Consider the following 18,925-nt stretch of genomic DNA (forward strand, 5'->3'; position numbering starts at 1 on the left):
TTAATTATCTGAAATCATTTAATACAAATATGTGTTACATTAATCACACAGATTACAACAAATGGATATGAACATTCATCCACGTTTAATCTTTAAGTTCCGTCAAGGAAGCAAAGAATTAGATCCGGATTTCATCATTTCCATTCTGTTGAGTCTGTCTTGTGCAGGTGTTATGTTCACGTTGTCAAAATCGGCTAGTCCGTATCCCCTTGTCCCCATACCGACAAATCCAGCTGTTATTGCAGATGGAATTGACGTACTGAACAAAGGTTTTCCGTTAACAGTGCCGGTAGCCTCTAGACCCTGGTAGAAATAACAGACACAAGCCGATACATAAGAAACCTAAATTATAGATCTCGCTGGTATAATACATTGTTTGTTCAACACTGCAATCAGCAATTTCGCAGCAACCACGGTGACCTGTAAATGCTCGACACAGCGTGCTTCACAACGTCACTCAACGTCAATGCCATGGGGATACGACGTCGAGTGGTTAAACGAGTCACCGAGAGTGACCACCCGATTCGATTCAAGCAATAGAGCTGATGACCTTTTTCAATCCGACTCTTCGCGGAGTTGACGCATAATGTACAAGTGTTATGTGCGTGAGTTACAATCTAACGTCACATCGGCATTATTTAAGCCCTATGGGGACGGTGGGGTAGCCCAGTGGTTAAAGTGTTCGCTCGTCTCTCCGAAGACCCGGGTTCGTTTCCCCACATGGGTACATTGTGTGAAGCCCACTTCTGGTGTCTCCCGCCGTGATATTGCTAGAATATTGCTGAGAGCGGCGTAAAACCCAACTCACTCACTCACGTAAGCCTTAATAGCGACAAAAACCAAAGGGTAAATACGTTCCACTTCTCTTCAGATAATCAAACCGGTTCATTTTTAGGCCTTTTAAACTTAACATCATGGTGTAGAGGATAGCTGTTCTCGAATGAGAGAAGGACGGTCAAAATCCTTCTAAAAAAAAAGTCTATTAAGATTTTATCTGTTGTTGGTAAGTGAGTCGTATTTGTGAATGACATCAAAGGAAACCAAGATTTGTATATTTCCACATGACGTAAATAAAATCGATATTTATTCACTCATTTAGTGTTCAGGGCACATTGCTCATCACTGATGACAGGTAGTCAGTTAAATAATACACACCACATCATACGTAACCTCAAACAAATGTTTAGGCTTACGTCTATTATTATGACAACTGACAAAGGTTGGGAAAAATGACAGAATTCACCTTCACGAGGAGAGATGCGGTGTTCCATCCGTCAGCATATGTGAAGTTCCCCTCTGTGATGATCTGATTTAAAACTGAAGAAACAAGCGAGCATGTTACAGATCTCTTGCATACGAAATTGTCCTATAAAGTAATTTTAAGTGAAGAAACATGGCGGATTCAAAGAAGAAACAATTGCGCACAAGGATAATCCGATTGAAATATGAAGGAAACAGCCAAAATATGTTCATATAAAGTCATGGCTTCAAGACAAACACATATTTGAAACGAGGTTGTTTAAAGTTGTAATAAAAAACAGAATAATGAAGACGGCCCCAATCAAGGCCAAGTAAAGTGTCCTGAACTTCACGTGCCTGAAATGAGGCATTCAGACAGTTTTAATCATGAATTAATGCTCAAACGTCATGTAGGTAGAGGATGCGGAAATTCCAAATCTTGGCCATCGCACAGAAAGCTTCAGCTGTTTGCCATGCGCAATACGTATAAAACCAGTAATACATCAGATGACGTCTCTTTCCAACCGAGGTGCCGCCTGGATCCATGAAGGTTTTCTGCTATACACTTAATATTCTAACCTTGAATTAGCCAGGACCATACATTCAGTTAAGTAGAACAATACCTTATGAATGATCATTATGCATTTATTGTAAACACAAATTGTTAAACGTATGTCCAGGTGTAACAACGATTTTGATCTATACTAATTTAGTCTGGACCAGTGACTTTGACCTATACTCACTCTGCTTGGATTTTGACTTTCTGTGATATTGTGAATGAACGATGCCTTAAACCTCCGCCAACACTATCCTAGATGCATACAGGCCTACCATACGATGGCAGGCAATGTTAACGCTGGGACCTTTATAAATGACCTACACGGGGACCTTTAGGCCTATTTTACCCCGGAACCACCTATCATACAACAGAAATAAATGTGTCCTCACGGAAGTTGGCTGCCAGGTGAAATGTCTGATGTCTGACGTCCATGTATAGTATGACTCCAAATGCAAGTGTGACGTCACAACCGCCCTCTGTAACACGAGATGCTATGAATACACCATCTGGAGCCCCTGAGACCGCCGGGACCCGAAAGTCGACCTCCAGGTAGATGTCCGTCCTGGAATACAACCAATGTACAGGGTGACCCAGGGGAAGGGATACAGCCAGGACGGGTCTTATGGGACGGAGTTAAATTACGACCGATGCTATCCCATACTACGACATTTGCATGTTTTCACACCTGCTTACTGAAACCTACTTTCTTAACGAAAACTGAGTGGCAAATGCTGCCTGTGGAACAACATCATGGATGGAGCAACACCATGGAGCAACACCATGCGATTGATTGGAGCAACACCATGCGATTGATTTATTGGTTGGTTGGTTGGTTGGTTGGTTGCAGTCAGCAATATTACAGTAACAGAGCACCCTACTTATAATGCCATCTTGGATATAATGTCATGTTTTTGCCAGAACGGATTTCCTGCCCTTATAATACCCTGGTATTATATAATGTAAAACGTGATATAATGCCATTTGCCAATGGATTTTGGAACAAAAGTCATTTTCCCCTGGTTATAATGCCATTTACACTGGCTGCATGTAGTATACAGACCTTAATTGGTTATGGCGGCGGTCTGTAAATAATCGAGTATGGACCAGACAATCCAATGATCAACGGCATGAGCATCGATCTACGCAATTGGGATGCGATGACCTGTGTCAACCAAGTCAGCAAGGCTGATCCCGTTAGTCGTCTCTTACGACAAGCAAACACCATGCTAACACAAGGTCAGACGTTCCACGAAGCGATTGAAGCGCTTTGGTGGTCGTATCTCCCATACTTTAACATAGACGTATGACTGTCGTAGCGCTATGGTCAAGTTGTGGAACTGGACAGATCCGAGCTAGTTAAGAAAGGAGACATCCCAACGTTAGGATAAGAACCATTCTCGAAACGGTCCTATCCCTGTCCTAACGTGAGCTACCGATCCTAGCTAGCTTAGCGAACTCTTCAGTAGGTGAATAGAAAACCCCTCAATATGTTCTGGATTCCCCAAATATTACCCACGATTCATTGCATGAAAAAACACATATAAGGGCACCTACAATCTCGTTTAAAAGGTAAATGGAAAGGCTAGAAATAAGGCGAGTTAGTTTGTTTGTCGACTTCAAAATTGGTGAACAAAACAAGTACCACACCATGTTGATTTCCACTAAGATAGACTTAGGACAAGTCAGAACCTATCCTAGTATTTGTCCTAAGTTAGGATATCCTAGCACTAGGATACTTTTCGAGAATAAGGTAGGATACCTACCCTAGACCCAAGGATCAAAGTTAGGATATCCGAGGGCTAGGAACCTTTCACGTTAGGCACCCTGGCGATGACGTTTTGTATTCACAACACACAGCATCACGTCTCCTATATGTGTGACGGCCCTGTTGGTCTATCGGTCAACATACCAGGTAATGTCCCCTATGAGTGTGATAGGCCTTTCCGTCCAGTCGGCCGTGCACCAGGTGACCGGTTGTTGTGTAGTTTCCTGCCTCATGACGTTACCATGGGCGGCGTCAGCTTTCACGACATCGAACGCTCCTATTTGCTGGGAGAAGAGAAATGGCTCTTCGCCAACCTGGTAACCTGTTGATTTAGATTCAATTCATGTTAACATTAGCAACTATACATCATTACATATTTCTTTTTGACACAGTTTATAATATTGACATCTTGGCCAAAACACAATAACAATAACAAATACAACAATAACACGAAACAGCTCGTTACCCACGGTCCGGGGATCCCTGTCAAATTAGGGTCCGCTAATCATGACTCTGACTATTAAGACGTACAGAGTCGTGCAAAAGGTATTCGGACATTTGACGTAATTTCCATAGACATACATGTTAATTTAGTGTAGCATAAATAATTTTCATAAATTTAATTTTCGTAAGATCCAAGTCAAATTTTGCACATTTGTGAGGAATCATCTTACCTACAATCACAGAATTTCTGTTTAAATTTCCGTTGCTTTTTATCGAATGGTAACAATTTAATCAACATGTGTACAGTGCCGTGAACTCCTTTAACATGGCGGCCTATGGGATTGTGCATTATGTAACCAGACGTAAGTTGATAAATGTGGTGTCATTAGTTAAATAGTGGTCGGAAAATTGAACTGAAATTATGTGCGGAGAGCAGGGTGATTTCAAATTTGCCTGTCAAATTTTACAAAGATCCATCCTAAACTCACTTCATGAAAACTATTTATACTACACTGAAATAACATGTAAGTCTATGGAAATTACGTCAAGTGTCCGAATGCTATTTGCACGGGTCTGTATGTTTGGTTATCCCACTGCAACCATAAGTTAACACCGCCCGAGTTACTATACCTACCATCACAGTGACGCTGTTCGAGAGCATACATTGCCGAGCGTTAAGTTTGGGGGCTTGCCACATATTGCAGTCTTCTGTGTTAAAAGGTACATATAACGTTCTTCATGTTATCTTACTTTCAAATTGCTCCGTAAATGGAAGCGGGAAAGGCTTTGAAGGTGGCGGCTGGGTGTACGCTCCTTTGTTGCCAGTGGTCAACGTTGTAAGTGTGTACATTTCATTCACGCCAAGGGCTAGATTGACCAGCCCACCCACCGTCTGTCAAAAACAACATTCCAGCAAGAATATAATATTTGTGCTCCCGTTGATTTGTTACAGGTTTTAAAATGTCCAGCAACACATATTTAATACTACAGCCGAGCACCGTTGTGTCGAACTCTGATAACTCGATATCTCGGTTGTCTCGATATAACATCTCGGTCCCTGCAAAATCCTTCATAATTTATCATTATTCAAGTTCTTTTAACTCGATACGGATGTCTCGATATTTCCGATATTTCGATATATTGTCTTGGTCCCAACAAGCAAGAGTGCCCTTTTAACTCGATATTTGCAAAGAGACTCGATATTCACCCACCTTTCATGGGCAAGTATCCCTCTGAACTGAGGTTGTTTCCACACGTTTACACACGGTGCGGCATGAATGTATTTTTAAAATTAAATGACGACCTACCTGTATGACTGGCTTTTTAATGAAGTACTCGTCCGTCTCCGTGTTGGAATACCAGACATTGAACTGTGAGATGTTTGCCTGTAACAGCAGAACATATCAACAAGCATAAGAACGCGAATCTGAGATACCAGTAGTTACGTACCAACAGTATCAAACAGTAAATAAAATATGATCTTTGGAGTGAGTGAGTTTAGTTTTACGCCGCACTCACCAATATTCCAGCTATATGGCGGCGGTCCGTAAATAATCGAGTCTGGACCAGACAATCCAGTGATTAACAACATGAGCATCGATCTACGCAATTGGGATACGATGACATGTGTCTACCAATTCAGCGATTCTTACAACCCGATCCCGTCAGTCGACTCTGCGGGTGATTTTCTTTGGAGATGTATTTGATGTTGCTATGATTAAAGACTTACAATGGTTCCCTTGAGTTGTAACGTAACATTTTGGGGGCTGCCAAGGTCGCTGACGTCATTCTGACAGAGGAAAACATAGAAGAATATATGGACACCAACATGTAATTATTATGTGGTTGTGGAGTATTTTAACTAACAACAAAATATGTGAAATATCGACTTGCGTCACGAGTGGCAGCCGGAATTCTTTAGAGTTATCGGCCTTTGTTTATCAATGATTGGCTGGTTGGTTGGTGTTTAACGCCGCACTCAGCAGTCTTCCAGTTATATTGAGGCGGTCTGTAAATAATCGAGTCTTGACCAGACAATCCAGTGATCAACAGCATGAGCATCGATCTAAGCAACTGGGATACGATGACATGTGTCAACCAAGTCAGCGAGCCTGACCACCAGATCCCGTTACTCGCCTCTTACGACAAGCATGGGTTACTGAAGATCAATTCTAACCCGGATCTTCATGGGTCCCACATATATAAGATTACACTGTTGATGATGGTACCTTAAGCCCTCCTTTCAGAGGGAATCTGTAGCTCTGGATTTAGCTTGAATGGTATTAACTACAGCGTCATAGGAGTTGTTCCAGAGCATTCGCGGTATTAGGATGTAAACAATCATATGTGTCTGCACTATTGTTCACTTAACAGCATATAACATAAAACGGAATAAACATTGGATCAAAATTAATACATCAAAATCACAATTTTGGAAGAATAGTCCTTAAAATATCACCACCCAATTAACACGATGACGAAACTCTCTCTGCAGTAACAAAACACATCCTAAACATTGACGAATATGCTCACCAAAGTTTCAATTATGATAGTGACGTCATTTCCTTCTGGACTAACCAGAGCGGCGTATGTGCCGCCATATTTGAAGGCCCCAACTCCCGCTCCGTGACGTAGGAACGTCCATCCGGGCTGTGTAAACTGGGTTGTGTGAGCTTAAGAGACAATAAACAAACAATATGACTAAAACCTCAATGCTTTGTCTCACAATAACTAACAAGTTCTATAATCGGCAACATTATGTGTTTGGGCTGTTTTCATTCGGTGGATTTCGAAGTCATCGAATATTCGCTCAACATGAGGACTTGGCATCTTCATTGATAGTAATACTGTATTTATATCCCATTTATGCATATCGTCTCTTTTGGGACGGGTACTTCAAAAAAGCATTTCTCTCCTATTGTTGAGGATAGAAACCTGCAGTTTAGACGTGAATGAAGCTGAGTAAATTGTTTAGTGGTTGAACCATTCACAGTACTTGTAGAGTTTAAGAGTCAGTTTTAAGATTTAAGAGGTTGATCTCCACCACCTAAGCCTAATAAATTACCTAATTTAAGTTCACTCATCTGTATTTACTGGTAAAATGACACCTCATTCCTTTCATTGCTTGCCAAAAGAAACCAGCTCACAAAATTTGATGAAAATCTAAGACCCTATGCATATATGGAATATAGTAACCCCTGTGACTAGATTTGCAAATGAATAAGAAGGCGTGCAAGTTGGGGCGTCAGTAATGGTTTTGTGATGACAATATTAACCAAGCTCATTAGTGAGTGAGTGAGTGAGTTTAGTTTTACGCCGCACTCAGCAAAATTTCAGCTATATGGCGGCGGTCTCTAAATAATCGAGTCTGGACCAGACAATCCAGTGATCAACAGCATGAGCATCGATCTATGCAATTGGGAACCGATGACATGTGCCTGACCACCCGATCCCGTTAGTTGCCTCTTACGACAAGCATGGGTTAAGCTCATTAGTAGTAATAGAGGGTGAATAATCAGTCATAGAGTAGTTTACTGTGCAAAACTAACAAACAGACTGTCTGTCTGAACAAATAAATACATTCATAGAAAAGGAATATTTTGATGCACAAACAACTTCAGTCAGGTGATGATGTTAGGATCTACACTGAAACGTCGCATCTATTGCAATAAAGAAGGTGTCTAGCCATGGAAAGTGTTCCTCTTCATCAATACCAGCTTCTAAATGTCACTTAAAGAATTAAATACCAAATTGAACCAAAAATATGACAATTAAATAGAAAACAGTGAATTACAATCATATATGACTCGTCATTAATTGAAGGCTTTTTCAGTGTTTCAGTTTTAAATATTTGCTTTCATGATAGGCATGAGAATTTGGTGTACCGGCAAGCCATATTTTTGTAGGTTCAGGGAAGTACCCGCTCCATGGTTCGGAGGCTGTCATCAGTCCTGCGGGGTAGTATGGTAGTCCTTCATAGTAGCTGGCGATCAAGGGCCATACAATTGTACTGAAACAAACATTTGATCATTTGATCGTTTGGCTGTATTCGAGGATGTTTCGTTTACTGATTTGCGTTTACATGATCACAATTCTGAACAAGTCATATTTCATAGGCACATAAACATATTATCAAGATTACGGATTCTTTTCCAAGCTTACAGGGTCAAATGGTACACAATAAGTACCACTTTCATCATGTCTTACCCTGTCATGTTTCCATTGACATAGTTCCTGTTCCAGTTCTGTAAACAGAAGATTACTTTCATGTGTTATTTGTCCCAAGTGACATTATTCAGTTTAGAAGGGGCGGATAACTCGTATTACTGTCATCCAGCAGATTGCTGTGTTGTCACCAGATTGCTGTGTTTCACTCAGTGCGACATAATGTTTCATTCACAATACGAATGATGCGATTCAATAACAAACCAATATTACAATATATAGAATTGTTAGAATAGTACGATTTTTTCCCGATAATAATGGGGCTGTGAATTATATTCATCCATCCTCAACGACAGGATTACTTCATCGGAGCATCCTAACATTAGATACTGATCAGTTTTAAACGAAGGTGTAAATCATAGATCGGGCGTTATATTTATCGAATGTTTACAATACGTCATTTCCATTTGTCACTGACGGGAACAACATAATTAGAAAGAAGAATTCAGTTTAAACACAATCTGACCGGGAATCTGTGCAACAAACATACACAGTGCGCATGGCAAGTGTCATTTGTCATCAGCTCCTCTGTTACCTAAACAATATTATCGTCTTTTTAGACGGATTACGAAACACTGGATCAAGTTCATTTTCGCTCTCCCATACCAGCTTTACAACAGTGTCAGAGATTCCAGAACACGACTGGCATTTCAGTAAAGAGTGAGAAGAAACTGATCTTTGCATGAATCCGAGCAAAAGGTGGCTGCATTAAAGTCACCTAGGTTTATTCCTTTTCTCCGATTATTTTGTCTGGTCTCTGTTTGTGTGGTAATAAGGCCTATGGTTTTGCTAGCTATGATGGGTAAGGTAGAGACAATGCGTATATACACAAGTTGGTGGGTGTTCTCTTTGGGAACTGGGAGCGGTGAGTTCAAAGCGTTAGCTCTGCATGTCGAAGACTCGGGTTCGATTCCCCACATGGACACAATGTGTGAAGCCCAATTCTGGTGTCCCATATCGTGATATTGCTTGAGTATTGCTAAAGCGGCGTAATACTATACTCACTCACCCTTAAGAATTGGTTTGCTGGGTTATTGTCTCCATGGGCCAATGTTAAGATAGCCTTGTCCTTAAAAGTGGTCTGAAGAATCTTTTTAACAACAATCATGAAACAACAAGTCTCTTTTATATATCTCAGAGACAACTGAGTAGGCGGGGCTTTTTCAGTTTAAGCAAACTGATGTTACTCCAGCTATATCCATTCTCCATAACAAATGGCTGTGTAACTCATTACACGGAAGAGGCAACCGTTTCATAGTGTGCTTGATTCAAAAACGCCCTTTTTAAGTTTAAGGCTAAATTCAAAATAAAATTTTAACGCAGTTTAACCGCGCAAGTCCGGAAACCTCAGATTTCGGACGATCACATTTGGAACGATCACATTTGGGATTTAATCAGAGAAATTCATCCGTGCCTATCCATATGGACGGTTTTACAGGCAATGCATCGTCCGTATTAACGAAGTTACACTGTGTGATCAACCCTATGGTTTAAGCATCACCACTTCTGCGTTATCCTCCGACGCCCAGAGACGCTTCCCTGTCTTCACCGCTGTCGGTGTGCTTCTTGTGGTGGGGTAATGCGACCTGAATGTAACGTGTAGAGGGTTGAATTAGACTTTAGAAATAACACAGTGTTATCTTAGGGTTATTGATAGTAATTAAGTTATCGTAAATCCGATAAGAGAATATAAAACGTTAATGTCAGAGAACAATCAGTCCCCATCAATGATTGACATCATGATGACAGCTGCACATACCCATAGCATATAAAGCGTCTGTGCATTTTCTTCGTTAAGACCACAGGGGTTCAAATCACTGTTTGGACAATAAAAAAAATTTAAATCTCGAGTTTTGCGATCATATATTGTTTTTTTATATTTTTTCATATGAGTAACATTATTTTTCAGATTTGAACGATATCGGTGAAGAAATAAAGATTTTAGAAAAACCTACCGCTTCACTCATTACAGTCAATGGCAGCTACACATACCCAATAGCATAAAGCGCCTGTGCAAGCTCAGGGTCCGCCAAAATGTCATCAGCTATATCCCAGTGGAAATTGTCGGGAGCCACGATATGTGTGTCTACTAGACCGTGTCTGTCTAGTGTCTTCCTCAGCGTCTGTAACAGAGACATGTGGTTAAAGGGAGGTTGCAGATAACCGACGAGTCGACATAGGCTTCATGGAACACAGAAAGTCAACCATTAACAACAATCCGAGCTTGTCTTACGAAATTTGGCCAGTACTTACTTTTATGTACTCAACGTTGTACATTCTCTCATTCCATATCTGTAAAATAAGATATTTGAAAGTAAGGTTATTAAAGCTTTTGAGGCATGTAAAGTGTTGTTTCTAACAAACCATCACAAGACAGAAGGTCCAGACATGTTCTGATGTTGACCCTCGCAAAACAGTCACATGTAAATCATTTGTCTGATAGAACAGACAGCCTCCATCCTCAATGCTGAAGACGATTCAAAGCACTGGTACTTACAGCTCATCAAACCAACTTCTTCAACCATGATTAAAGGTGAATTTGTGGAATACATTTAACTAAATGTAAATCAGTGGCCCAAAACTAAACTTGGCAAGGGTTGCCCTGTCGTCGAAGGCATCTCAATGCAGAGTTGCTTCCCTTTGTGGCGATCCGCTTATGCCTTGATCATAACTCCATGCCGTTTTACGCTGGGATGCCACAATGCGGTACGTGATTAATTGTACGTGGATGCCAATAATTCAATGGTGATTGTATGTACTGCAAAGAGTAACTAATCAATAAGATATATTAAACCCAATGCTTTTGAGCGCACAGGGTCATGGAGTCCTTGTGAAAGCCCCAGTCTAACTTGTACCGGTTGTGCTCACTGATATCACACAAAGAGTTATTAAATTGGATTCAAATGAAAATTAAATGCTATGTGGGATGCCTATATTGCTTCCCATCCTCATCTGTGTTAGTATTCTATCTATGTCGTTATAATACAGTTGCTAAGTGGAACTGTTCGGCGCGATGGGGTAGCTTTGTGGGTAAAGTGTCCGCTCTGGTTCGATTCCCTACATGGGTACAGTGTAAATCCCATTTCGTGTGTCCCCAGTCGTGATATTGATGTAACATTGATAAAAGCGGTGTAAAACCTTACTCACTCACTGAAATAACTTTTCAAAGCGATATACTAAAATTCCCGCTTGAGCAGGTAAGTACTACCCTGACTACCCGTGATGATCCGGGTTAGAAATGACCTTCAGTAACCCATGCTAGTCGTAAGAGGCGACTAACGGGATCAGGTGGTCAGACTAGCTGACTTGGTTGACACACGTCATTGTATCTCAATTGCGTAGATCTATGCTCATGCTGTTGATCACTGGATTGTCTGGTCCAGACTCGATTATTTACAGACCGCCGCCATATAGCTGGAATATTGCTCAGTATGGCGTAAAACTAAACTCACTCACCCAACGAATTCGGTATATTAACAACACACGTGAAACTCTTGTACTCACCCCAACATAGTCTATGTGTAGCCCGTGGGTAGCGTTAGCTCCCAGGACCCAGTTGACAATGTACGAGGCGGTCTGGTCGGAGGTGTCGTACAGGTTCCACCCCACCCAGCCGGGCCACCCCCAGGGGAGACCGTATAACTTGATGTTGGGGTTCCTCTAAAAGTACACAGACAGCAGCTTTGTTATATTATACTGACGTACAAAAGAAAGTACACAGCTCCCACTTTGGGATTATTCTTCCCCCAAAAAGCAACGTAAATGCTTTGAAAAAAGTGTTTTCATTGTAACTTAAGATCACAAAACTTTGTTTTGTTCTTCAGTTTAGATCCTGGTGTTTACTAGGGGTGAAACGGTATACGCGGTATTGGTTCGGTATACCTTAATGCTATCCACAAATTCGGTTTTCGTACCGTTCTTCTATATAATCATAAAATGACAGTTTTGTTCATTCAAAACAAGCCGCCATATAGCTTGAATATTGTTGAGTGCGGCGTAAAACTAAACTCACTCACTCACTTAAAATAACAAGGATTATGGTTATGTTACTAAACAATGTAAGGTTAGGTTCTTGTTGTCAATTTTCTGCATTATGATTATATCCCATATACCGAACCGAAGGCCTTGTACCGCAATACGCACTGCACCGTGGTAAGGGCGTACCGTTTCACCCCTAGTGTTTACCATGACTTTGTATAGTAACAATATTGTTATCATGCAGTAACGTTACATAATCTTGATCATGTAAACTTTATTGTTTACGACCTCTGTCGGTTCACATTTTCTTCATATTTTTGCCCTATAAATATATTCCTCAAACTTTATGAGATACGAAACCACGTGGATTGTGCACTGACCTGTTTGGCCTCTTTCATCAACCACCATTCATATCCCCTGGTGTAATTCTGATCTGTGGCTGTGCGCATGTGCGTTGCCTCGGTCCCGTCTGATGGGTGAGAAATGTAGAATACAACATGGAAGCCAAAATGGACACAACATTCACTCACCCTTTCTCCATAAACGGTACTGCAGGTGAAAGTTTCGGACAAAAAAAACACAATTCAATTTACCATGCGTAAATTTTGTTCTAGCTTAGAAATATAAAGCCTTGTATACTTGTGTACATGTAATTATGCCTTCCAGTGTGTCATGGGGCGGTGGGGTAGCCTAGTGGTTAAAGTGTTAGCTCGTAACGCCGAAGGCCCGGGTCCGATTCCCCACATGAGTACAATGTTTGAAGCACATTTCTGGTGTCCCCCGCTGTGATGTTGCTGGAACATTGCTACAAGCGGCGTAAAACCCAACTCACTCACTCACTCCAGTGTGCCATATATACATAAACATGTGTTTATCATACGGTAGGAATCGTACAATGGACTTAGCTCTCAAGGGAGATTGCTTATGCTTATGGTGAGAGTTTTGTCTCTTTTTTTTAAGGAGTTGACGCACTATATTTAGTTAAAGTTACAGAAAGTTAAAGCATAACAAATTTCGGTATTGCAGTTACATGTGGAAACAATTAGGGGAAACTATCTAAAACTATGGTTAGTTGGTTTACACATCGGGGATACAATACCTAGTATATACGGCTGGATAAGGACGCTATCCAAAGTGTTTTCCGATCACGGTCACAAGAGCACACATAAGTCGTGCCATTTGTGTTAGTCATTACAATGTGGACTGGGACGTTTTCCATGGGGCAAGAAAGAGGTGATAGTAGAAAGAGGTGCACGTGCATTATGTGAACACCTGCGCATCAGAGAATCAGTACATACACATGGGTTCTATTTCTAATGGTTATAAATTAATTTTGGTATTTCTCACGACTCGACTTGTTTAAGCACTGTTTGGACACGAGTTTTTGCACCACATCCGATTTCTTGTACATGTCATTCGATGTCTGTCTCCCATTCTACCAGTGGTTACCATGGCCTCAAGCTTGTGTCCGCCACTTCCGCCCCAGTGTGACCGAAAGATGCCACGTTGTAAATAAGAATCAAGTTCACTTTCATAGACATTTAAGCCACCAATAAATGAATAAAAGTATTAAAGGAGCTCCAAGCCAAGCCATTATTGTCTTGAAACGGTCAAGAGAGAAGAAAAATGCCTTTATAACTTACTTTACAATATGGACAATGCATTTACCGTTAGCTCATCCCACTTACCTGAACTCTGCGCATCCGACCCGATTTCCACTTTCAGTATATCTAAGGAGGCACCGTAATTAGGCTGGGACAAAGGGACAAAATATTTAAGGAAGAGAGTTTATATGGATGTCAACTTCATTATTATCAAGTGAATGAATAGTATGAGGCAGAGAGCATATATATGTACATGTAAGAGCAACAAATGTACTAAGACCACAAAGATGCAGGTTAAAGAATGGAGTTACCAATACCAATACATGTAATTGTAATAATTTCTGTCATTGTTTATTACAAATTGTAAACCAAAAGTCACTGTGTTCTTTAATCTGACTGGTTGAAAAACGTGATCAAATGGTATTTGATTCCCGGAAATTCTCTGCGTATTAATACATACAAACATCGCTCACACCATTGTATTGTTACGTCGTCAGCTGTGATGACGTCATTCAAATCATATTGTGACGTAAAGTCCGAATGACATCACCAATGAGCAGTTCCAGATGCAACCATGGGAGACAGCCGATACGGCCGTCTGATGACATTTCACTGCTGTACCCGTACTCGATGTCAATGAGTGCAGACACAAAAAAAAACGTGTGTGGACCTTTTGGTTTACTTTTGTGTTTACAATGTCGATAAACATCATGTGTTGGCGAATTTCAGGGTGTTACTGAGTATTTGAAGCACGGGAATATTTCATTTGAAACCTCCGTCTGACGCCGTCGGTACCAAATGAATTCCCGTGCTTCAAATACTCATTAACACCCGGAAATTCGCCAACACATGATGTTTATTTCCTAAGCAAATGTTTGAAACATGGGGATCAGATATCCTTTGAAGCTTCAATTACCCTACCTTGAACAGCAAATCCAGAATCTCATTTCGCTGTTTCTCGGGGTAGTTTACCAATAACTTGGACGTTGCCTGAGAAACAAAAACAAACAAACAATACATTCACAAAAACGACGAAGTGGTCAAAAGGATATTTATTTTATTAATGTAATGTTTATCTAAATATCTAAATATTAGTACAATTCAGATAATACAACTGCTGGTGACCTAGCTATGCACAATGTGAGTAAATGCCCCGTTCTTCACTATATCAGTCTACCACGTGTCATAAACGACTAGGTTTCCGTTATATTTCTACTTATTTTGTTTAGATTCCTCATTTATTTTCTAGTTCAAGATTGTTATTTTTGACGTAACCCGCGTATCAACCAGCAACGCATTTGGTAATTTGGCAAACCAGGAACATCTTTCTATCATCTTTCATGTATGTCCAGTTGTGCAGTTTAATTGCTATGGATAATAAAATTGAGTGGCTGGGAAATCGAAGCAAATATTACTACGTTGAAACCTCGACCTGCCATTTTTTCCATAAATTGGTTAGCAACAATATCATATTTCCTTGTGGTCTTATGATGTGATGTATATTCAGTCTGTGTCACATTTAATGTTTACACAAGAATTATGACGTTTAGTCATTTGCTCAAATGGACAAAGACCTTTTGTTTTTGCTTAGTTCTAAACATAGTGTCAAGGCCTTGCACAGTATATAGATAACTTATATAAGTCTCTAACAGTGCACAGTACGGTTCTATGATATATTTATCATGAAGGTAACTCTGAAGACAATCGAGATGACTATCCAGATGTCATCCGACGTCACATGATAGTCCTTGACTCTCAATGCCAGGAAACATGTATAACAACCGACTAAAGTCACGACTAAAATGAAATACAGATGATAGTACCATCTCAGTTTTCAAGGTTGTCGTGAATGAGCCTTCAGTCAATTAAACAATACATATTCCGTGCATCTTACAATCAAATAGCCCTGTAGCCCGGAACATGTATAACAAGCCTAGTCACATGTCATGATGAAGATAACATGCTTGCATACAGAACAAAATACTCACCCCACCACCGCTGATGGCCCCGAACCCATCGAACTGCCTCCCCAGTCCTCCAGTGTTGTCGATTATATAACTGTCACTCAACACAGACAGCACGACGGAGAATGCAAACGCCAAGGTGAACATGGCTGACGCGAAATAGACGACTGTATCAGCTGACAACTGGCCTACCTGCTACGGAAGATACGTACTGACTGATATGACGAGTCTCACACTGGCAGGTGGTAACATATGCTGTAGGTGTTTATGAATAACTAAAGGGATATCATTAAGCAAGGGCAACCTGTAAACTATCTTAAAGCTACATCCGCGTGACGCGGGACTCAAACCCGTTGCACACCCGTGTGACACGGGACTCACACGCGTTGCCCACCCGTTGCATACCCGTGCCACATGCGTGTTACACGCGTTCTCAACGCGCGTAAGGGGAATGAACTTTTGGGCAGTAGTGTACATCACTCACAGGTACTGAAGCACAGTGTCGTTATACTCTTCAATAATTATTCAATCTTCTTCATGCCTATCTCTGCGCAACTCAAAGTTAATTCAGGTATGCTTGCTTTTAAATGTATAGTTTTTGTATTTTAAAGGCACAATGTCACACCACACTTCACACGCTCTTTACGAATATCCTACGCACAACTTGTGATTGAAACCAGTTCGGCAAACACCGACAACACCGCGTGCGACAGTTTTCGATGTACGGAGCAATCGTTTACATTCCATATATGGCAAGTGTTATCTGTTTGGAAGCTGTTCGGGTCGAAGTTTCAATTATTGATTTCAGGCAAGTCGTAGGGGATAATAAAGTATTTTATTGCTTCAGTAGGAAACTAAAGTGAGTGCATATGCTCCCAATATAAAAAGTATAGGCCAAAATATTGTCGAAAATGTGTGACATTGTGCCTTTAAGCGACGCTGCAGGTTATCTGGAGGTCTGGAGACGTATCAGCGCATTAACACCTTGAAGAGATACCTCCCATCCTTTCTCTATTGCCACTACCCCACGGAGAATATAATGCTAATTAAGAGATCGCACAGGCACATTGTACATACAATGTACTTGGATGCGCATACACGCGTATGCTCGTATACGCGTTATTTCTACTTTAAAAGCATTTGGTTAGCCTATTTATATTCCATGAAATCAAGCAGATATTTGATATAAGATACATGTTGATCAGTTTACAGTGCAAATATTATAACAGTTTAATCATGATTAAATAATTATAATGATTAGGATGTAGTTGTGTGGCATTTCACCAATAAGGAGAACAAGATATCAAGAAGACACCCATCTTCACTTAAAGTGTGTTTGCGGGAAAGGTTAGCACATTTTGCCCTACCTCTCGTACCCGTTTCAAACACACGCAAAGGCAGGTCCCCAGGACAAACCGGGAGCTTATGGCACAAACACTTCATTCGCCACTTCTGTGTTAGTCAGAAAATAATCGATCTGGTCTGCTTAGATGGCTTTCTTGAATAGCCCCAACCCATGCATCAAGAAACACACACACACACACACACACACACACACACACACACACACACACACACACACACACACACACACACACACACACACACACACACACACACACACACACACACACACACACACACACACACACACACACACACACACACACACACACCAAATGCAATAAAAGGCTACACAGCGTGCAAGTTGAATAATGGATCCTACAACAATTGTCTAATGTGGGATAAATTCGAAAATATAGGTATGGTCTTGAAAAACCGATAAGAGATTCAGGACCAGTGGGAGTCTCGACTTGGACTAATTTTGGACTATTGCATTGCAGAAAGGGTTGGGCGGAGAGTTTGGAGTATAAGACAGACTACTGACATGGCTAAGGTCCCAGCGATACAGAGCAAATGTGGCTCGTACAAGGAGGAAATGCAGTTTATAAATCCTAATCTCCCAGTCATATTAGTATTCGTATTTTGAAAAATAAATATATAGATCTGGGCAAGCAGAAGATTAACTTTATTTAACACACGCTCTGCTGATCATAGCTGGTTACTTTATAATGTCTGTTGGAACAGTGCAGTTGACGACAGCCGGCTTGGTAGTGTTCATCTCGGCGAGGTCTGTCAGTATTTTAGGACTGACGTTGTAATGTTAACGTTGACGTTCATCAGCTGATGAAGATAGTGATTCACGTGAGCCAATTCCATGATGCGCTAACTATTGTCAATTCATTAACTCTCTGCTTGACTGACAACGTCGTCATGCGACATACTGAAATCTGGAAATGAACGACAGTTGGCTTGGTAGTATCCATCTGGGCGAGGTCACCTACTACTATCAATATGTGTATATGATTTCAAGGTTTCCCAATGCATCTATGTGTGTTTTCTTTAAACAGGGGATAATAACACGTGGGCGATAACATATATAATAATGTAGATTACAAACATTGAAAAAGCAGGGGATATTCCATTTAGGGGTGATTTATTTATTTATTTATTTATTATTATTTTATTTTTATTTTTTTTATTTGTTTTTTTATTTATACATTTTTCCCCCATTTTTTTGGATGGAGGATAGGGGCGTAAGGTTTTCTTTATATTTTGTTTGTTTGTCGTTCATTTGTGGTTTTATATGAGGAATGGGCAAGTTTTCGATTTCGTGCAAGGGTTTTCATGATATGCGCCTGAACATGGTCGGAGTAAAATTCGAAATTTACCGTGAAACATGTCAATGTGTTGCTGGACATTTCAATGATAAGAACTAGACTAAAAGTCGTTTTAACCTCAATTAAACGTTGTTCTCACGTCAGGAACGGCTACGTGGACTTGGCATGTTGGAAGTTGGAACAAGACATCATTGTGCCCAGACGTGACGTTTCACAGTTAGTAATTAGCAGATTACTATCACCATATCGACAAACAAATCACGTTGATGACAGACGTCGATAAGGTCGACCAAGTGCGACAACTGGCACACAAGACCATTTCATCAACACCATTGTGTTAGGACGAAACCGTGGTTGAAGTACCTCTCAAATTGGAGATGGGTTTCACAGATGTACAGGTGTGATTTGATTGACAGATGAAATATGCGTGCCCGACGTCTACGTGTTATCCCACGATTGACGTGCCG

At 40.7% G+C, this 18,925-nt stretch overlaps 1 protein-coding gene across 1 annotated transcript; it reads right to left on the minus strand.

Annotated features, from left to right (window-relative positions):
• LOC124258369 (galactocerebrosidase-like) lies at nt 1-16,061 on the minus strand. The gene is made up of 18 exons (XM_046692459.1): nt 15,802-16,061; nt 14,735-14,803; nt 13,898-13,961; nt 12,590-12,678; nt 11,736-11,891; nt 10,485-10,523; nt 10,224-10,354; nt 9,733-9,817; nt 8,214-8,251; nt 7,892-8,016; nt 6,540-6,679; nt 5,737-5,796; nt 5,315-5,392; nt 4,758-4,899; nt 3,708-3,885; nt 2,188-2,360; nt 1,244-1,317; nt 1-303 (listed from the first exon to the last, which is right to left on the minus strand). Exons 1-18 carry the CDS (start codon nt 15,922-15,924, stop codon nt 103-105), a joined length of 1,965 nt encoding a protein of 654 aa, XP_046548415.1. The 5' UTR covers nt 15,925-16,061; the 3' UTR covers nt 1-102.
• Between the last annotated feature and the right edge of the window lie 2,864 nt (nt 16,062-18,925).

The sequence above is a fragment of the Haliotis rubra genome, unplaced genomic scaffold (genome assembly GCF_003918875.1).
Source record: "Haliotis rubra isolate DU_JTF1 unplaced genomic scaffold, ASM391887v1 Scf69, whole genome shotgun sequence".
In the NCBI taxonomy this organism is placed as follows: Eukaryota; Metazoa; Mollusca; class Gastropoda; order Lepetellida; family Haliotidae; genus Haliotis; species Haliotis rubra.